The sequence below is a fragment of the Raphanus sativus genome, chromosome 9 (assembly GCF_000801105.2).
Source record: "Raphanus sativus cultivar WK10039 chromosome 9, ASM80110v3, whole genome shotgun sequence".
NCBI classification, from domain to species: domain Eukaryota; kingdom Viridiplantae; phylum Streptophyta; class Magnoliopsida; order Brassicales; family Brassicaceae; genus Raphanus; species Raphanus sativus.
The window spans coordinates 27,281,949-27,301,688 of NC_079519.1; the positions used below are offsets into that span (position 1 = coordinate 27,281,949).

Genomic DNA, 19,740 nt, shown 5'->3' on the forward strand with positions numbered 1-19,740 from the left:
TTAGGAAGTATACCTGGGAAAGTGTCTTCTTCCTCGTATATTTAGGGTCCTAATATGTTGTGGGGCTCCATTTAGAACAAAACAATAGCTGTTCTGTTTTAATGGTTTATGAAAATGCAGAAACGTCTCAATGGAATGATATGATCATATGTTGTGGACAGGCACATACAGAGTACATTTATATGAATCATGGGCTTGTTGGAAGAACTAGACTTCATTAGAAAGAGATGAAGTTTCCTTCAAAAGAAGTCTCGCCTGAACAAGAAGAAAGCAGAACAAGCCAAAAGCGACAACAACAAGGATCCATAAAAAGTTCCAGTTTCAGGTAATAACTTGCGTAGAATAAGTGACAAAATATTTAGTTTGAATATGGCACACAAGATTAGACAAGAAGACGTTGACGAAAAAAAAAAAAAAACAAGAAGACCATAACCGGTTGAATGCCGGTTTAAAACTTAACATCTAACCGGTAACCGGACTAGCCATTCTCATTTGAAAACAACTAATAAGCGAAGAAAATTCAGCTCAAGTCAACACACTGAGTGAAAGGACTTTACCATCTTCACATCTGGCTCATCGGGAGAGACTTTCATCGATACTCTGCTCTCATGGCTTCTTCTTCCTCTTCTTCCTCGCCTCGCACATGGAGATACCGCGTCTTCACGAGCTTCCACGGACCTGACGTCCGCAAAACCTTCCTCACTCACCTACGCAAGCAGTTTAACTGCAACGGGATATCGATGTTCGACGATCAAGGGATCGAGAGAGGCCACACCATCGCCCCTGCTCTCACACAAGCGATCAGAGAATCGAGGATCTCTATCGTGGTGTTAACGAAGCACTATGCTTCTTCCAGGTGGTGTTTGGATGAGCTTTTGGGGATTCTGAAATGCAAGGAAGAGATCGGGCAGATAGTGATGACCATCTTCTACGGAGTAGATCCTTCCGATGTTCGGAAACAAACCGGAGATTTCGGGAAAGTCTTCAAGGACACATGCCGTCGTAAAACAGAGGAAGAGAGGCGAAGATGGAGCCAAGCTTTGACCGATGTGGGAAACATAGCTGGGGAACACTTTCTCAACTGGTTTGTTTGCTTTTTCTTCACTCTTGTACCTTTCTTGATTCTCACATATGAACGTAATCTCTTGTTTTAGGGACAAGGAATCGGAGATGATTGAAAAGATTGCGAGAGATGTCTCAAACAAGCTTAATGCTACAATCTCTAGGGATTTTGAAGACATGGTTGGTATTGAAGCACACTTGGATAAGATGCAGTCTTTGTTACATTTAGATGATGAGGATGGAGCTATGTTTGCTGGAATCTGTGGCCCTGCTGGCATTGGTAAGACTACCATTGCTAGGGCTCTACATAGTCGACTCTCTAGCAGTTTTCATCTTACTTGTTTTATGGAGAATCTTCGAGGAAGCTGTAATAGTGGTCTCGACGAGTATGGATTGAAACTGCGTTTACAAGAGCTACTTCTTTCAAAGATTTTTAACCAGAATGATATGAGGATATACCATTTAGGTGCGATACCGCAAAGAATGTGTGACCAAAAAGTTCTTATCATTCTTGATGATGTGGACGATCTGCAGCAGCTTGAGGCTCTGGCTGATGAAACTAACTGGTTTGGTGATGGAAGCAGGATTGTGGTGACCACGGAAGATCAAGAGCTTTTGGAGCAACATGGTATCAACAATACATACTATGTGGATCTTCCGACTGACGACGAGGCTCGTAAGATTTTTTGTAGATATGCTTTCAGACGGAGCTTAACACCATATGGTTTTGAAACTCTTGTCGAAAGAACAACAGAGCTTTGTGGCAAACTTCCTTTTGGTCTCCGTGTTCAATTTTACGCGGAAAGAAAGAAGACGACTGGGAAAGTATATTGCAAAGGCTAGAAAATAGCAATATACCAAAGATCGATGCAGTACTTAGAGTTGGATACGACAGTTTACATGAGAACGAACAAACTCTGTTTCTCCTCATTGCCATCTTCTTCAACTACCAAGACGATGGTCACGTGAAAACAATGCTCGCTGACACTAACTTGGATGTCAGACTCGGCTTGAAAACTCTCGCTTATAAGTCTCTCACAAAAATATCTAGCCAAGGAAAAATAGTGATGCACAAGTTACTACAACAAGTGGGCAGACAAGCAGTTCAAAGACAAGAGCCTTGGAAACGTCGGATCTTAATTGATCCTCAAGAGATCTGCGATGTTCTTGAGCCTTGGAAACGCCAAGTCCTAACTGATACCGATGAGATTCGCGATGTCCTTGAAAATGATTCTGTACGTTCATTTTCTTCTATCTGTTACACCGGTTCATTTAGCAAAGGCCTATAGATGTTACCACCTTTTGTTCTAACATAATTTCCTTTATTTTGAATTTTTTTTTTAGGGTAGTAGAAATTTGATGGGGGTATCTTTTGATATGTCTACAATCTTACACGACATGGATATTAGCGCAAGAGCTTTTACAAGTATGCGTAATCTTCGATTTCTCAAGGTCTACAAAACAAGATGTGATACAAATGTTAGAGTGCATTTACCCGAGGACATGGAGTTTCCACCTCGTCTGAGGTTATTACACTGGGAGGTATACCCGAGAAAGTTTCTTCCTCGTACATTTTGTACTGAACATCTTGTGGAACTCTATTTAAGAGATACCGAGCTCGAGCAATTATGGGAGGGAACCCAGGTTGGTTATTTTATTTTATTTTCTGTTTGTGTGTACTTTGGATAGTGTTTAATGGTTTTTACTGGTTTGTGAAATTTTATATAAATCTAAATGGAATATAGAAAACAATGAACCTTAAAAACCAAATATGTGGAAGTTACAGTAGCATCGTCAATTTTGTTAAGAGTTTCAAACATATGTATGATTCCCATCATTTCATAACATTAATATGGTATTGTGCTGTTTTACATTCAGCCCCTCACAAATCTCAAGAAGATGTTTTTGGGTTCGTGCCTGTATCTTAAGGAACTTCCGGATCTTGCAAAAGCTACAAACCTAGAGAAATTGAGGTTGGATCGGTGCAGGAGTTTGGTAGAGATTCATTCCTCTGTTGGAAACCTTCATAAACTAGAGAGTTTGGAAGTGGCTTTCTGTTATAATCTACAGGTTGTTCCGAATCTTTTCAACTTGGCATCTCTTGAATCATTCATGATGGTGGGATGCTACCAACTGAGGAGTCTTCCAGATATTTCTACGACCATCACAGAACTCTCAATCCCAGACACACTGTTAGAAGAGTTTACTGAACCAATTAGGCTCTGGTCTCACCTTCAGAGACTCGATATATATGGCTGTGGGGAAAATTTGGAGCAAGTGCGAAGTGACATAGCTGTTGAGAGAATTCCAGACTGCATCAAAGATCTCCAACGGTTAGAAGAACTAACTATATTTTGCTGTCCAAAACTTGTATCACTGCCAGAGCTCCCTAGGTCGCTCACATTACTAATAGTATACGAATGTGATTCACTGGAGACACTAGCACCTTTCCCTTTAGGTTCTGAGATTGAAGCTCTCTCTTTTCCCGAATGCTTCAGATTGGATCGAGAAGCAAGGAGAGTAATTACCCAGCTGCAATCATCATGGGTATGCCTACCTGGAAGAAATATACCTGCGGAGTTCCATCACCGGGTTATAGGAAATTTCTTGGCCATATGCTCAAATGCATACCGATTTAAGCTTTGTGCCGTGGTTTCCCCTAAACAGGTGATGGTGGAAGATGAAGATATAGAATTACTGTGTCACATACTCATAAATGGTTGCCCCATGAAGAGCCCCATTAAGAGCATATATAATCTTAGGATTAGAATCCAATCAGAACATCTGTTTATATTTCCCTCCACAATGCTCAAGGAAGACCGACAGCTTGGACAATACAGTGAGATATTGTTCAAATTTAGCACCACATCTCAGAACACTGAAATTATTAAATGTGGTGTCCAAATCTTGAGGGACAGAAGAAGCTGTGATTCTAAGTCAGAACAAGACGACGATGAAAGTCTCTACAGCAGCCTTGACTATGATGCACCAAGAGTAGATACCATTAAGTATTTTGCTAAGCTTCTCTCTTCACTTTTTATTTTCCTTTTAAGTTTGATTCCGAGTGTTCTTTTTTACAGCTTACTAAAGGAACATAAAGACTTGATAAGTGATTATTTCACATCATTCTTTTCCTTGTGAGTTCAATTTCAGGTGGTTCCTTTGTATAACTTCCTTTTAAGACTGGGGTATGTGATCATGTCCTAGTCATCTTTGTATTTTACATTTTTACCCGTCAAGACAATGTTCATTAGTTGTGTATGGACTTCAGCTATCTAGTCGTTTTTTAATTTTGTTCACGTTGTTGACAAGATGTTGAAGTTTTCAAGTGCTCTTTTGTATAGCTTTTACACATTGACTACGGTTATTACTTATTAGGAAGTATACCCAGGAAAGTGTCTTCTTCCTCGTATATGTTGTGGGACTCCATTTAGAACAGAACAATAGCTGTGTTTTTTTTTGTTCTTTGCTTGACTTGGGAATGGTTTTTGAAACAGCTAAGCGACGAACATCTTAAAAGTCAACCCACGTGACGTCTTCTTCTTCACATATGGCTCATCCGTAGAGACTTTTTTTTTTCTTTGACATCGTAGAGACTTTCATCGCTAACTCTAATTCTCATGGCTTCTAAATCTTCTTCCTCTTCCTCGTCTCGCACATGGAGATACCGCGTCTTCGCAAGCTTCCACGGACCTGACGTCCGCAAAACCTTCCTCACTCATCTACGCAAGCAGTTCACCAACAACGGGATTTCGATGTTCGACGATCAAGCGATCGAGAGAGGCCACACCATTGCTCCTTCTCTCGCACAAGCGATCAGAGAATCAAGGATCTCTATCGTTGTGTTTAGAACTATGCTTCTTCCAGGTGGTGTTTGGATGAGCTTTTGGGAATTCTGAAATGCAAGGAAGAGATGGGGCAGATAGTGATGACCATCTTCTATGGAGTAGATCCTTCTGATGTTCGGAAACAAACCGGAGATTTCGGGAAAGTCTTCAAGGAAACATGCCGTCGCAAAACAGAGGAAGAGAGGCGAAGATGGAGCCAAGCTTTGACCGATGTGGGAAACATTGCCGGGGAACACTTTCTCAACTGGTTTGTTTGCTTTTTCTTCACTCTTTGTATCTTTCTTGATTCTCATATATGAACTTAATCTCTTGTTTTAGGGACAAGGAATCGGAGATGATTGAAAAGATTGCTAGAGATGTCTCAAACAAACTTAATGCTACCATCTCTAGGGACTTTGAAGACATGGTTGGTATTGAAGCACACTTGGATGAGATGAACTCTTTGTTACATTTAGATGATGAGGATGGAGCTATGTTTGTTGGAATCTGTGGCCCTGCAGGCATTGGCAAGACTACCATTGCTAGGGCTTTACATAGCCGACTCTCCAGCACTTTCCAGCATACCTGTTTTATGGAGAACCTTAGAGGAAGCTGTAACAGTGGTACTGACGAGTATGGATTGAAGTTGCGTTTACAAGAGCTACTTCTTTCCAAGATTTTTAACCAAAATGGTGTAAAACTATTTCATTTAGGTGCCATAAAGGAAAGGTTATGCGACCTAAAAGTTCTTATCGTTCTTGATGATGTGGACGATCTGCAGCAGCTTGAGGCTTTGGCTGACGATACTAACTGGTTTGGTGATGGAAGCAGGATTATCGTAACCACGGAAGATCAAGAGATTTTGGAGCAACATGGTATCAGCAATACATACCGTGTGGATTTCCCAACTCAAGTAGATGCTCGTCAGATCTTTTGTAGATTTGCTTTTAGACAGCTCTCTGCACCCCATGGTTTTGAAAAACTTGTTGACAGAGTAATAAAGCTTTGCAGCAACCTTCCTTTGGGTCTCCGTGTCATGGGCTCGTCTTTACGCAGAAAGAAAGTAGACGACTGGGAAGGTATACTGCAGAGACTAGAGAATAGCTTTGATCAAAAGATTGATGCAGTACTTAGAGTCGGATATAACAGTTTGCATAAGGATGACCAGTTCCTGTTTCTCCTCATTGCATGCTTCTTCAACTACAAAGACGATGATCACGTGAAAGCAATGCTCGTTGATAGTAACTTGGATGTTAGACTCGGCTTGAAAAATCTCGTGTATAAATCTCTCATACAGATATCCGCAGAAGGAACCATAGTAATGCACAAGTTATTACAACAAGTGGGTAGAGAAGCGGTTCATTTGCAAGATCCTAGGAAACGCCAAATCCTAATAGATTCTCACCAGATTTGTGATGTCCTCGAAAATGATTCTGTAAGTTGTTTTTTTTCTCCTTTCTTCTTTTTATATGATTATGCTAATATTTTATTTTATTTGGAAATATAATGATTTTAGGATGGTACAAGTGTGATGGGTATATCCTTTGATACATCCACAATCCCAAACGGAGTGTATATAAGCGCGCAAGGGTTTAGACGAATGCGTGATCTTCGGTTTCTCAGCATCTACGAGACAAGACGTGATCCTAATGTTAGAGTGCATTTACCTGAGGACATGAGTTTTCCACCTCTTCTAAGGTTATTACACTGGGAGGTATATCCAGGAAAGTGTCTTCCTCATACTCTTAGGCCCGAACATCTTGTGGAACTCTGTTTTGTTAACAGCATGCTCGAGCAGCTTTGGCAAGGAGTCCAGGTTTGTTACTTATATTTGAACACACTGGTTTAAAGTTTAGAAATCTATATAACTAAATGTGAAGTAATTTTGAGGAAAAAAAGTACTTTTGATATTTTTTTAAAAACATAAACAATAATATAAAAAATGAGTATCATGTTGTTTGAAAAAATGGATAGCAATATATTAAAAAAAAATAATAATTTACTGTTAATTAAGAAAAATTAGAAGTCTATTATATAATCATAAAACAAGATTTAAACTTTATATACATATTTAAAATAAAAATAACTTAAAAATGATTTATATCGAAAATTGATTCAAAAATTTACATATATTTAAAATTTGATTTTTACTAAAATATTTTCCACTAACCTTATAAAATATTTGGAATGTATATAAAATGTACAATACAAAGCCAAATTTTAAATACCAAGTTAAATTATGGTTTTTATAATTCACATTAAGTTTGAAAATATAATTCACATTTAAAAAATATTTTTTCTAAAATAATCATCAAATAAAATTTATTTATATACATATTTCAAATAAAAATAATAATTTATAAAATTGATTTATATCAAAAATTGATTCAAAAATATACATATGCTCAAAAATTGATTTTTACTAAAATATTTTTCAATAACCACTATAAAAAAAAATATTTTCTATATATATATATATATATATAAATACAATAAAACTCTAATTTCAAACACCAACTTAAATTATGGTATTTCTATTTCTTTTAAAAATATAATATATGTGATAGTTTATATAATAATACGTATAAAAACTATTATACAATGACATAATACAAAATAGTGACATAGAAAACAAATAGTAATTTTTCTTTGAAAAACAACATCCGCGCGGGTGCGTAAACAAAGTCTAGTTATCATTATATATTTGATAAAATTTACAAGTTTTATATTTTATCTAAGCTTTGGCAAGGAGTGCAGGTTTGTTATTACGTTTGAACACCGTCTGGTTTTTAAATTTAGAAATTTTATCATTGTATATTGATTGTTTTACATTCAGCCTCTTACAAATCTCAAGAAGATGGACTTGTCCGGGTCACTGAGTTTGAAGGAAGTCCCTGATCTTTCAAATGCTACAAGTCTCAAGAGATTAAATCTAACAGGTTGCTGGAGTTTGGTAGAGATTCCTTCCTCTATTGGAGACCTTCATAAACTGGAGGAGCTGGAGATGAATTTATGTGTAAGTGTACAGGTTTTTCCGACTCTACTCAACTTGGCATCTCTTGAATCACTCAGGATGGTAGGATGCTGGCAACTAAGCAAAATTCCTGATCTTCCAACCAACATCAAATCACTTGTAGTCGGGGAAACAATGCTACAAGAGTTTCCTGAATCAGTCAGGCTTTGGTCTCACCTTCATAGTCTCAACATATATGGCAGTGTCCTCACAGTGCCACTTTTGGAAACCACGTCGCAAGAATTCTCCCTCGCTGCTGCTACGATTGAGAGGATTCCAGATTGGATCAAAGATTTTAATGGGCTAAGGTTTCTTTACATAGCTGGCTGCACGAAACTTGGATCACTGCCAGAGCTCCCTCCCTCGCTTAGAAAACTAATAGTAGACAACTGTGAGTCACTAGAGACGGTCTGTTTTCCTTGCGACACTCCAACAACTGATTATCTCTACTTCCCCAACTGCTTCATGTTGTGCCAAGAAGCAAAGAGAGTAATCACACAGCAATCATTGAGAGCTTACTTCCCAGGAAAAGAGATGCCTGCTGCAGAGTTCGATGATCATCGATCATTTGGAAGTTCCTTGACCATCATCCGTCCGGCTATCTGCAAGTTTAGGATTTGCCTGGTGCTTTCTCCTGCACCGGATATGGAAGAAGCTTATTTCAAATTACTGTTTCGCATACGTGCAAAAGGTTGTCCCAGTGATGATGACATGCTTTCGTTAGATCTCGCTAAAATCCAAGGGGAGCATCTTTTTATATTTCACATTGAGTTTGTTGAACATCACGAGGAGATGGTGTTCAAATTCAGCACTTCATCCCACGAAGTCGACGTTACTGAATGTGGTGTACAGGTCTTGACAGATGAGACCAACCGAAGAAGCAATGAATCTTGTTCAGAACAAGTGTCTGAAGACGGGGATGATATTCTCTCTGATGATGATAAGAGCAATGAGATTTATGAACCCAGAGTAAAGATCTTTAAGGGTTATACAATGTTTCTTTCTTTAGTTTTTACGTTCCTTTTGAGTTTGATTTCAAGTCTAATTCTGTATAGATTCCTAAAGAAGCACTAAAACTTTAGTATATGATATTGTTTGTGTTGGACTTTCTATCTATCTACCCATTCGATAGTGGTCACCAGTAGTAATTTCACCCGTTTAAAATTTTGTTCATCATGGATACAGTTGGAGGCTAGATAGATGGCGACTTTGCCATTGTTGGGAGAATGCTCTTGTTGTCTCGAGTTTCTTATTGATTGAAAATCTAATTCCCCTTGGTGATATGGAATCTGGAAAAGTGTGTTAGATCGTAAGTTGATAATGAAAGGATCAATCAAATTATCCAACTTGAAAAATAACACATTCTGTGTCTACTTTGCATGGACTTTCTCATGGAAACTCTTTAGGTGCAAATAGTAAAATAACTATGGGTGAATGTTCACTCTTTCAACTTGATATAAAAGAAAAACATCATTTCGGTTGGAGACAAAGTTCATAACATAAAAAGAAAAACATGTGACGTTCAGGATAAGTTTATTATAAAGTGCATGCGTTGAATGTAAAAAGCTCATAACATGATAATTCGGAGCTACGAGTAGAAATGTCTTTAAAAAGGATTTGATTCTTGGTGTGGTCTCTCAAGCAGCCAAGCTCTTAGAGGCAATCTCAAATACATTTTCAGATAACCCATTAGCTGACATTATCATCTCCAACTGTGCCTGGCAAACCACCAAAACACACAAACACATCAGCTTCATTCATCCAGACATCATCTCATAGGATTGTAAAACCAACAAAATGGCTAATGATTTTGTTGTGCGTGTGTCTTAGAGAGAAAAAGAAAAAAAAAAGTCAAGACTCAGTTTACCTTGGCCAGAGCTTGTCGGGTTTCATCGTAGCGCTTCCACCTCGAAAAGGCAGATACCATACGAGAAGCAACCTGGGGGTTGATTTTGTCTAACTGGACAACAATGTCACCCAAGAACTTGTAACCTGATCCATCTTTTGCATGGAAATTCACTGGCGAACCGCAGAACCCTCCAATGAGCGAGTAAACCTGAATGGTCGTCGCATTGTTCCATCGTTTAGCATACAACTGAGAAAGAAAGTTGCGGAATGAATAAGAGTTTTGAGAATTCACTTGCCTTGTTTGGATTGCGCAGATCAAAAGCTGGGTGATCCAAAAGCTTCTTGACATTCTCCACATTCCCGGGAATGTCGGATGATGCTTGAAGGAGGAACCATTTATTAACGACCTGAGATCAGAAGCCAGATAAATCTCAGTATGGCATATTTTAAACATGGAGGCAGAGGGAAGTAACGTGTGACACTAAAGATCCATACCAAGTAATCGCCCTGCCACTTGTTATAGAAGTCAGCAAGAACCTCGTCACGGGTTTTACCCGGCTTTTGTGCAAGAGCTGCCAAAGCAGCAATTTGGTCTGTCAAATTGGTGGCCGACTTGTATTCACCTAATGCAAGTTCCACGTATGCTGGATCCTCAAGAGATGCAAGATAAGCTGGCATTATTTCAACAAAGCAAACACACAAAGAAGTTAGTGACTCGCGCAAAGAGAGACTCGTTCAACTTAAGAATGACTCGCAAATGAAAACCTAGAGCCGTGTTCTTCAAAGCACGCCTAGCCATGTTTGGGTGGTCAAAGACATAAGCCTCAGTGCTCCTATTGTTCTCAACCTGCACAAAAATATAACAACAGTTTGAAAAGTTTCAGTGAATAAACAGCGAGTTCAAACGAAAAAAAAACAGGAACTTCCTAACTTCAGCCGACACCGACTTGGGTCTCAAAAGATTTACTTAGAAAGAAGAAGACATACTATCTTTAGAAGCTCAGTTTTAAGTTCAGATGCAAGCTGCTTTCTAACAAAATTTCTAACAGCATGAACAGCATCAGGATCCGCCACGGCCATCATGTCCATAATCTCTCCCTCCCCAGGCAATGTTATTGCCTTGGCGATAAATTCCTACACCAATAGATTAAGAAAAAAAAGATTAAAAAAGTTGTATCCTATGCTACTGCTTCCTTGTTTGACTACGTGGTCCATAAGGGAATGTAGAGCCATACCTTGTCCAAGCTCGAGTCAGAAAGCACGCTGCCGAGACCCTGAATGAATTTTGGGTTTAGAACCAATGGTTTGTTTTGTTGGAAATCAGAAACTAAGTTCAGCATGAGCTTCCTTGCCAGAACTTGACCTGCCTCCCACCTAAAAATACAGAATAAATGAATGAACGAACTACGCGTAGATGAAAAAAGAACTAATATGTTGTGAAAAAGGCACATACCGATTGAATTCATCTGAATCGTGGGCTAGGAGGAAGAACAGATCATCATCAGAGAGATCAGTCTCGACACGAACTGGGGCACTGAATCCTCTAAACAGAGACGGCACAGGTTTTTCTGATATATCAGAGAACACAAACTCTTCTTCTTTCTGTACGTAAACAAAACATAAGGTCCGGAAAGAAATTGAAAACACTGGATCTGGAATAGAGTGGAGGGCGATGTAAAGTAGACTACACACATTAAAAAAGGTCACATAACGTATTGCTTTAAGGAATTCTGGACTGACCTTAGTTACTCGAAGGATTGTGCTGCTGCTTGAAATGGTCTGCAGTGTGCCATCATGGTAAACAGAGGAAAGTGTAATGTCTTTTCCACTTGAGTCCAAAAGACCAACAACCACTGGAATAAATGTTGATTCTTTTGTTGGCTGGCCCGGAGTTGGGGGTATCTCCTGACTGGAGAAGTTATCAATTACAAAGCAAGCAAATGTGTCAACAGCATATTCAATAAAGGTTAAAGGTAGGAAAGGTAGGGCATCACGTTTGGTGTAGAAAGTTATTTGGCAAAATAGACTAGACATGTTAAGAACAGAACCTGAATTTCAAAGAGAAGGTACGAGCTTCGGCATTGTAAGAGGATGCCACTTTGACGACTGGCGTCCCAGCTTGAGAGTACCTAAAATATCAATATTGTATATCCTTATTACAATGAAAACAATAATCTTCACAAGACATTCCACGGTTGAAATATGACTTACCATTGCAAGAAATTAGCAAAATCTGCATTGTTTGCATCACGCATAGCAGCATAGAAGTCTTCACAGGTCACAGCTTGCTCATCATGTCTTTGAAAATAAAGATCAATTCCCTGTAACATATGCACACAGAGAAGTGAGCGTCAGGAACACGAAATAAGACCTAGATACACACAAAAAAAAAAGAGTTCTGGAAAGCAACCTTTCGGAAACCCTCAGTTCCTAGTAGAGTTTTGTACATCCTCACAACCTCAGCTCCCTAAGAAAACATTATATAGTCAGCTAAGGGTTCTTGCATACTGCATATAATAGCAACATTATTATCGAAGAGACAAACCTTTTCATAAACCTGAAACAACAACAAAAACCAAATCATTCTGTTAGAATCAATACATAAGGGATTGATAGGAAATGAAACTACATGTGGAAAAATAATCTTATAGTCCCTACCGTCACTGATAGAGGGTGATTGCCGGGCACGTAATCCAAGATTGGAGCAGTTGCAAAAAATACAAGCACGTTAGATTGGAACACAATACTAATAGTAACCAGATGAAAGCATAACAGAATCCCAGACTTCATAGCAAACAGAAACTTGCCTGTGTAGAAGTTATCCATCTGCACAGAAAGTTAAAAAGAGCAATGTTTATCAACACGAACGTAACACGCACAACATAGTTTCAGGAAAAGATATGTAACAAGACTCTGACCTTGATGTATGAATGTGGGCGAACAGGATGTGCCATAGGACCAGCATCCTGGATAATTAAACAACAGAGGATTGGCTTAGAAAAAACGAGATAAACCCATGTAGTGAGCTAAAGGAGTACAAGACTACATACCTGCGGGAATTGATAGATCCTGAGCTTTGAAACATCAGCAATGCGCTTTACAGTACGGCTTCCCATATCAGATGAAAACTCCTGTAACGGATTGGAGAAGAATACTCATTAGATAGAGAAAATTTTACAGCACTCTTTTTCAAATTATGAAGGATAATTTATGTACCTGATCACGGAAGACAGTAAGACCTTCCTTTAGACTGAGTTGGAACCAGTCACGGCATGTCACCCTATCATCAAAAATGGAGTTTTAATCATAAAGACAAGCATATAAGCAAAATTGGAAGATTCAACCAACAAGAATCAAATCATTTGTAAACTGTAATAAGGTAAGATAAATGAGGCTGACCTGTTGCCTGTCCAATTGTGGAAGTACTACACAGCAAAAATTAAAGATACATACGTTCAATAGAAAATATCATACGAAATATAAGATTTCAATAGATAGCATAATGTACGATTACATACTTCATGACCAATAACTCCCAAAATTGCAGCATAATCCGCATCTGTTGCAGTTTCCGGAGATGCCAGGACAAGCTTGGAATTAAAAATCTGCAAGGTAGAGAAGCTCATGTATTTCCAGCAAGATAGAATATCAGCACAAGTACGTTACTATTATAAAAGCAAAGTAGAATTACGTTCAAACTCTTGTTTTCCATGGCTCCCCTGAAAATGGAAGAGAAATCAATTAGTTTGATTAATCTCGACAATAAGAAAAGTAAAAAGACAGGGAAGCATGAGCTCTTTATTTTGGATAGAATCCACTATTTGTTCATACATGTTAAAATCTGGAACGGCGACAATGTTGAAGAGATCCAGGTCATACTCAAGGCCAAACACCTAGAGGAAAAGGTTAACACACAAACTTCAGATTCAATACCCTATCACATACATGCAAATGTAATATTAAAAAACTTCTGAAATACTTACATCTTCATCCCACTTCATGGCCGCCTTCAGAGAATACATGGCATGAGCAGTCTTTGGTAAATCTTCTGCAGGAGTCCAGATTTTCAGAGATACCTCCCTACCAGAGCGTGTGGTAAATGTATCATCTCTGCTCGCTAGCTGTCCAGCCACCAGAGCAAATAGATAGCATGGCTTCTTGAACGGATCCTCCCATAAGGCAAAGTGCCGACCTCCCTACAATCAACGAAGAGGATAAGCGTTCAGTAAAGACAAAGCTGAGAGTACATTTAGTCCCAACTATTTTGCTAACCTCTACATCTCCTTGAGAAATGAGGTTTCCGTTAGACAACAGTACAGGATAAAGTGACTTGTCAGCTTCAACACGGCATGTGTACTTCGCCATAATATCAGGACGGTCCTAATCATTGCATATTAAAAAACATTATGTAAGAACATCAATTGTACTTTCTCAAATCTCAACAAGAGTCATTTTATATAGAAGTGGCAACCAACCTGGTAAAATGTGATTTTCCGGAAACCCTCTGCTTCACATTGTGTGCAAAAATTCCCAGATGACTTGTAGAGCCCCTAACAGAATAAACTTAAAAAGGTTAAAATTGTTCTGGTAAATCATTAAAGATAACAGAAAAAAAGTAAAGGAACAGATGAAGAAAAGTGTACATCAAGTGAAGTATTCTTGTGGGGGTATATCTCAGTATCAATTTCCAGAACAAAGGACTCCTCAGCCGGTAGTGAAGGCAGAGTGAGATGACGAGAGTCCAACTGGTAATCCCCTTCCTAATCAAAGTGAGAGAGAGACCAAGTAAACAAACGAAACTGATTTACATATTTTCTACCCTACGGAGTTGATTTTACTAAAATAAAAGTAAAAATTAGTAATATATAGAATAACAGAGTATGTATGCTTAAATTGATACCTTTAGAAGCTTCCCCTCAACCTTGACAGAGAGTAGCTTCAAGTCATGCCCATTCAAGACCAAGGGAGCAGAAGATCCTGGGCAACAGAATACTTGTTCAGAATGTGATGTGAAAAAAAATGTTCAGCTCAAAGAAACTGTTAATGTCAAAAATCAGTAATGTACCAGACGATGTACCTTTAACTCGAGGGGAAACTTTGATCTTAGAGCTAACAATTGTCTTCTCTTCACCTAGAGAGAAGCTTAGGTCCACCTAAACAAACAAAAAAAGGTTCAGACTAAAACAATAGTGATTCTACACATACGCTCAAATTGAATTTTAAAGAAGGGTAGCATACAGTTTCAAAGTAGTAATCAGGCTTGGTGTAGTCCTTGAGAAAGATTTCCTTAGGTGCATCCATTTTGGATTCTTCAACTGATTCGGTGGCAACAGAACAAATCAACCTCCTCCTGCTGTCTCGCTTATATCTCTGACATATACAAAAAAAAAAGATACTTTAATTTTGCTACATAATAATCCAGCATTGGGGTTATATTTATCATAGAGGAAGAGGATAGAGAGAGTTACATCGAGAGAATATGATAGAGACTGATTCTTGCTCAAACAAGTAACCTGCAACAAAGAAACAAAACTGAAGATCACTCTCGACTCTAAGTAGCAGTTGATTGACAAAACAAAAGAAACACGAAACCTGGGAAGTAAGAAAGGGTCTGTATTGAGTAAGTCTCTTTGCTGAATTACGTAACGGAAGTGAACCGCTTCTTAAGGGAGCCTACAAACAAGAGACAACTGAAAGATAAATTAAACTACAAAAGCGAAATTAAGGGAAATGAATACAAAAGCAAAGCTAAACCCTAAACAACATATGCATATTATACGAGTGATCAAAAAAGTCAAAGCTAGTGGCCATATACAAACTCAATCATTTCGATTTAGAATCTTTAACCAAAGGAACAAAAAAACATTAATCCAAAACGCAATTGTAAAACTTTAACAAACATTAATCGATTTGGACCTTTAACCGAAGGAACAACAAAAAAATCAAAACAAGAGAGACAGAGAGAGAGTTAAGAGAGTAATCACAGGAGGAGCACGAGAGAGCAAACCCAGAAGGTTGAACCTAGTGGCCAAAGACGACGAGCTTCGACAAGGAAGTATCAATCGAGCCATAACACCCAAATATCAAGCTATTAAAACCCTAGAAAACACTCTCCACTACAGAGAATCAATCAAAACACACAGTAAGAGAAAACCAGAGCGACAAGGCTAGGGCTGCGGACTTTATAAGGGATGTGTTAATCGGATAGCATTTAAATGAAAAAGAAAATTATGGCCCAGAAAAATAGATATTAATATTAACAAACAAACAAACAAAAAATTGATCTTGCGATTCGAGTGATGATCAAAATCGATAGGAGGAAGGAGACGAGATTAATACCCGAGATCTGCGATTATCAGATGAAGGAGGCACAACTCATAGAATCACAAGAAGAAAAATGCTTTGCTTTGTGTGCTGCTGATAGATTTATATAACAAAAAAAAAGATATTTTTCGCTAACAAAAAAAAAGGGATAAAAAGGAATAACAGAAATTGTTTGTATTTTATTATTGTGTCTTATCCAATTTCCTAATCCTATCGCTGCACTTTAGCACCTCGAGGTTACTCTATTCCAAAAAAAAAAATTCAGTGTTTTAGAGAAAAATAATAATTTTCAAAACATATAACTGTGACTAATAAAATTTCATTGGTTAAAAAATAGGAAATAACTAGTTACAAAAATAATGTGTTAGTAATCAAAATTTTATAATTTTTTTTAATATAGTAAGAACTCGAAAACATACATTTTTTGAAATAGAGAGTAATTTATTTCTGGTCAACAACTCAACTGAAGAAATGTATATTTTACTATTTCAACCGGAGAAAGAAGAGGTTACAACAAATCGATGCTAATTCTAGTCATCCATTAACCAAAATCGCAATTTTCTCTAACATATCAAGGTAAACAGAGTTTGACAAAGACTTGTTGAAGTTTATTGGCTTCAGAAGCGGTGCATTTAAGAACAATTTTTTGATGAAAAATTAAATTTTCATCAATAACATTATTGATCTGTTTCAGCAAATTATATCGGCAACAAATATGCAATTGCCTCAACCACATAGAAATGGCCTAGAAACCATAGAAAAAAAATCTCTCAACAAATAGCTTTTTTTTGTATAAAAACAACCCCTTTTAGCCTAATTAGCTAATGCCTTTACAGCTTTCTCTGCTGCGTCATCCAAATCATCAGCTGTTATGAGTTTCATCCCACTTTCCTTGAGGATTCTCTTTCCTTGTTCAACATTTGTTCCTTCCAGACGAACCACCACTGGTACTTTCAGTGACACCTATCATGTGGGGTTTGGTTTCACACAAAACTCAATCAATTAACTATTTAGGTGTTATAATATGATGAAATATGTATGGTTCGTTTTTCTCACCTCTTTAGCAGCATTCACAATTCCACTAGCAATCACATCACATTTCATTATCCCACCGAATATGTTCACCAATATTGCTTTCACTTTATCGTCCGATGTCAGTATCTTAAACGCCTCCACCACCTGTTATTATCACAGCCTTTTGGTTAAACTGGTTTAAACCTACAAGCTTGATAAACGAGAAAACTATGAAGAATGTATCTTCCTTACCTGGTGTTCAGAAGCGTTTCCACCAACGTCAAGGAAATTTGCGGGAGTCCCACCGTGGAGTTTAATGATGTCCATGGTTGCCATGGCCAATCCAGCACCATTCACCATGCAGCCAATCTCTCCATCTAAACCGATATAGTTCAGGTCCACTTTTGCAGCAGCCACCTACAAGATGCAACAACACACACTTTCCTTCATCAACCTTGATAATAAAAATTAAAAGTGTATCAGAAATTTTAATGGTAACCTTTCTGCTTTTTTTAACCTTAACTGGTATATATATTATCTTGTGTACATCAGAGTATTAACTAGTTACTCTATCCAGCATTAAAAATATCATTTTCTAGAGTTCAACATCCATAAGCTTTGATATAACATAGATTTCTTGGTGAAGAACATACGACGCAATGCAATGGACCATACCTCTCGCGGATCCTCCTGTGTTGGATCACGAAGGGCAAAAATCTCTTTCTGACGGAAAGCAGCATTATCATCAAAGTTCAACTTAGCATCAGCAGCTACCAATTGGTTCGTGGATGTCTCAGCGAGAGGGTTGATCTAACAGAGAAAAAGTAAGGGTTTTCAACAAAAGATATTGAACTTGTGTATAATGAACAAGACACAGGTAGAGAGGGAGAGAGAGTACTCACTTCCAACATTGTGCAGTCACTCTTGCGGAAGAGTTCGTAAAGCTTCTTCACTTGTTCAATCGAATCTTTTCTGTCAGCAGCTTTTGGAGCCAGACCATCCACAACCTTGGCAGCATCTTCATCTGTAATTCCTGCAAATACATCGATCGGTACCTACAGAGAACCATGAAATGAGAATCAAAACAGACGATCACAGAAGAATGTTATCTAATGATTAAATATGAATGAAAAGAGTCGCAACCTTAATAATCATGTCAGGGAACTTCTCAGCAAGATCTTCAATGCTGGTACCACCCTTCTTACAGGCAATTATCAACTGAAACAGGCAGGAAAGGAATGCTGACGAGTGTGAGCAAGATTTTACGGTCCATGCCACGTAAGTATAGACAATAATAGAAATTATAATTCAGGTAGCATACCGGTCCAGCAGATTTACGGTCGAGAATAATGGAAAAGTACATCTCATTGACAAGTGACAATTTCTCACACAAGTAGACCTGCTCAAAAAAAAAAATATAGAAAACAAGACCGCTGAGCAAAACTTACAAACGCTAAAAATCAGTATGGATCTTCAAACACACAAACCTTGCTGACTACTTTGCCTTGAGGACCAGTTTGTTTGGTGACGAGTACTTGCCCAAGCATCTTTCCTACAAAATATAATAATAATAATAACAATAACAACCTGAATCGGATTAAGAAACTCTGATGAGACATGAAGAAAGTGCGTGTGTAACAAGTACCAGTAATATCTTGAACCTGATCACGTTTGACAATGTGAACACCACCTTGAAGACCACTCTTGAAAGTCCCGAGACCTCTTCCACCAGCCAAGATCTGGCTCTTAACGACCAACTGTATAACAACATGAACCCTTCCGTAAGGCAAAACAAACTACTGAATGATTACTTTTTTGTTAGCAATGAAGCTCTCAGACAGTACCTCGGTTTCATTAGGGAAAACTTGTTCGATAGCGTTTTTAACTTCATCGAGAGAAGAAACAGCGACTCCATTGGGCACGTTTACTCCGTATTTACCCATCAGCTCTGCTCCCTGTCAGAGAGATAATTGAAATTCAAAAAAAAAAAACGAATTACAGATTCGATGAAGACAAGCTTGTAGTTCGTTCAGATCGTGTCCTAATTTCGCATTCGGAAACAGTTGGGAAAGCGAATCTAGGTAGAGAGAAAAAAAGGAAGGAGAGAAGAACCTGGTACTCGTGGATGTTGAGACGGCGAAGCTGTTGGTGCTGCCATTTGCCGGAGACGGAGAGAGATCTAGACACGAGCTTGTTCACCAATCCCCTCATACTTTCGATTTTTGTCTTACGGTAAAAAAAAATGAAAAATCGATCAGAGAAATATAGAGAGAGGAAGAGAATAGTCGCAGCGAGTCTAGGGTTTTTAATTTTCTCAAATGATCGATCTTTCTCCCTTAAGAAATGAGAGTATTTCGTTTGTTTTTCTAAGAAAAAAAAAACATTCCATAAAAATACAATACAAATATATACTTCTGTCTTTTCTTTTCCACAAAAATCACAAATAAATAAGTACTATTAGCCAATTGGCCCAATCCCGGACTTTTCTACTTATTTTTGACTAATTTTATTCACAAAAGGTACATAAAATTAACTGAAGAAACTAGGGATAGATGTTCGGTTTCGGACTTTCAAATATTTTGATATATGAATATGAATATAGAGCTTCTTTGAGTATCTTTATACTTTGGATCGGATACTGATATTACAGAC

General features: G+C 38.0%; 4 protein-coding genes across 4 annotated transcripts; 2 read left to right on the plus strand and 2 right to left on the minus strand.

The window, feature by feature from the left end:
• Positions 1–538: 538 nt before the first annotated feature.
• Positions 539–4,373, plus strand: LOC108825190 (disease resistance protein RML1A). The gene is given in 6 exon segments (XM_056994568.1): positions 539–1,084; positions 1,155–1,852; positions 1,855–2,297; positions 2,407–2,706; positions 2,941–4,070; positions 4,143–4,373. Coding segments are annotated over 6 exon segments (3,108 nt in total). The 5' UTR covers positions 539–608; the 3' UTR covers positions 4,204–4,373.
• Positions 4,143–9,516, plus strand: LOC130499963 (disease resistance protein RML1A-like). Its single transcript, XM_056994567.1, is given in 6 exon segments — positions 4,143–4,250; positions 4,560–4,908; positions 4,911–5,157; positions 5,229–6,324; positions 6,406–6,705; positions 7,726–9,516. Coding segments are annotated over 5 exon segments (3,120 nt in total). The 5' UTR covers positions 4,143–4,250; positions 4,560–4,682; the 3' UTR covers positions 8,977–9,516.
• Positions 9,328–15,872, minus strand: LOC108833584 (puromycin-sensitive aminopeptidase). Its single transcript, XM_056994572.1, has 31 exons — positions 15,735–15,872; positions 15,343–15,423; positions 15,219–15,263; positions 14,989–15,120; positions 14,828–14,903; positions 14,651–14,727; positions 14,394–14,510; positions 14,226–14,300; positions 14,023–14,130; positions 13,734–13,946; positions 13,582–13,643; positions 13,442–13,469; positions 13,269–13,355; positions 13,150–13,175; positions 12,967–13,030; positions 12,801–12,881; positions 12,669–12,716; positions 12,464–12,576; positions 12,296–12,335; positions 12,161–12,217; positions 11,962–12,071; positions 11,799–11,879; positions 11,491–11,659; positions 11,204–11,352; positions 10,986–11,124; positions 10,738–10,884; positions 10,516–10,597; positions 10,246–10,421; positions 10,047–10,157; positions 9,770–9,958; positions 9,328–9,620 (listed from the first exon to the last, which is right to left on the minus strand). Exons 1-31 carry the CDS (start codon positions 15,819–15,821, stop codon positions 9,540–9,542), a joined length of 3,051 nt encoding a protein of 1,016 aa, XP_056850552.1. The 5' UTR covers positions 15,822–15,872; the 3' UTR covers positions 9,328–9,539.
• An 833-nt stretch (positions 15,873–16,705) lies between these two features.
• Positions 16,706–19,450, minus strand: LOC108833585 (succinate--CoA ligase [ADP-forming] subunit beta, mitochondrial). The gene is made up of 11 exons (XM_018606993.2): positions 19,201–19,450; positions 18,933–19,043; positions 18,734–18,845; positions 18,576–18,640; positions 18,410–18,487; positions 18,232–18,306; positions 17,991–18,143; positions 17,764–17,898; positions 17,341–17,505; positions 17,131–17,253; positions 16,706–17,037 (listed from the first exon to the last, which is right to left on the minus strand). Exons 1-11 carry the CDS (start codon positions 19,297–19,299, stop codon positions 16,888–16,890), a joined length of 1,266 nt encoding a protein of 421 aa, XP_018462495.1. The 5' UTR covers positions 19,300–19,450; the 3' UTR covers positions 16,706–16,887.
• Between the last annotated feature and the right edge of the window lie 290 nt (positions 19,451–19,740).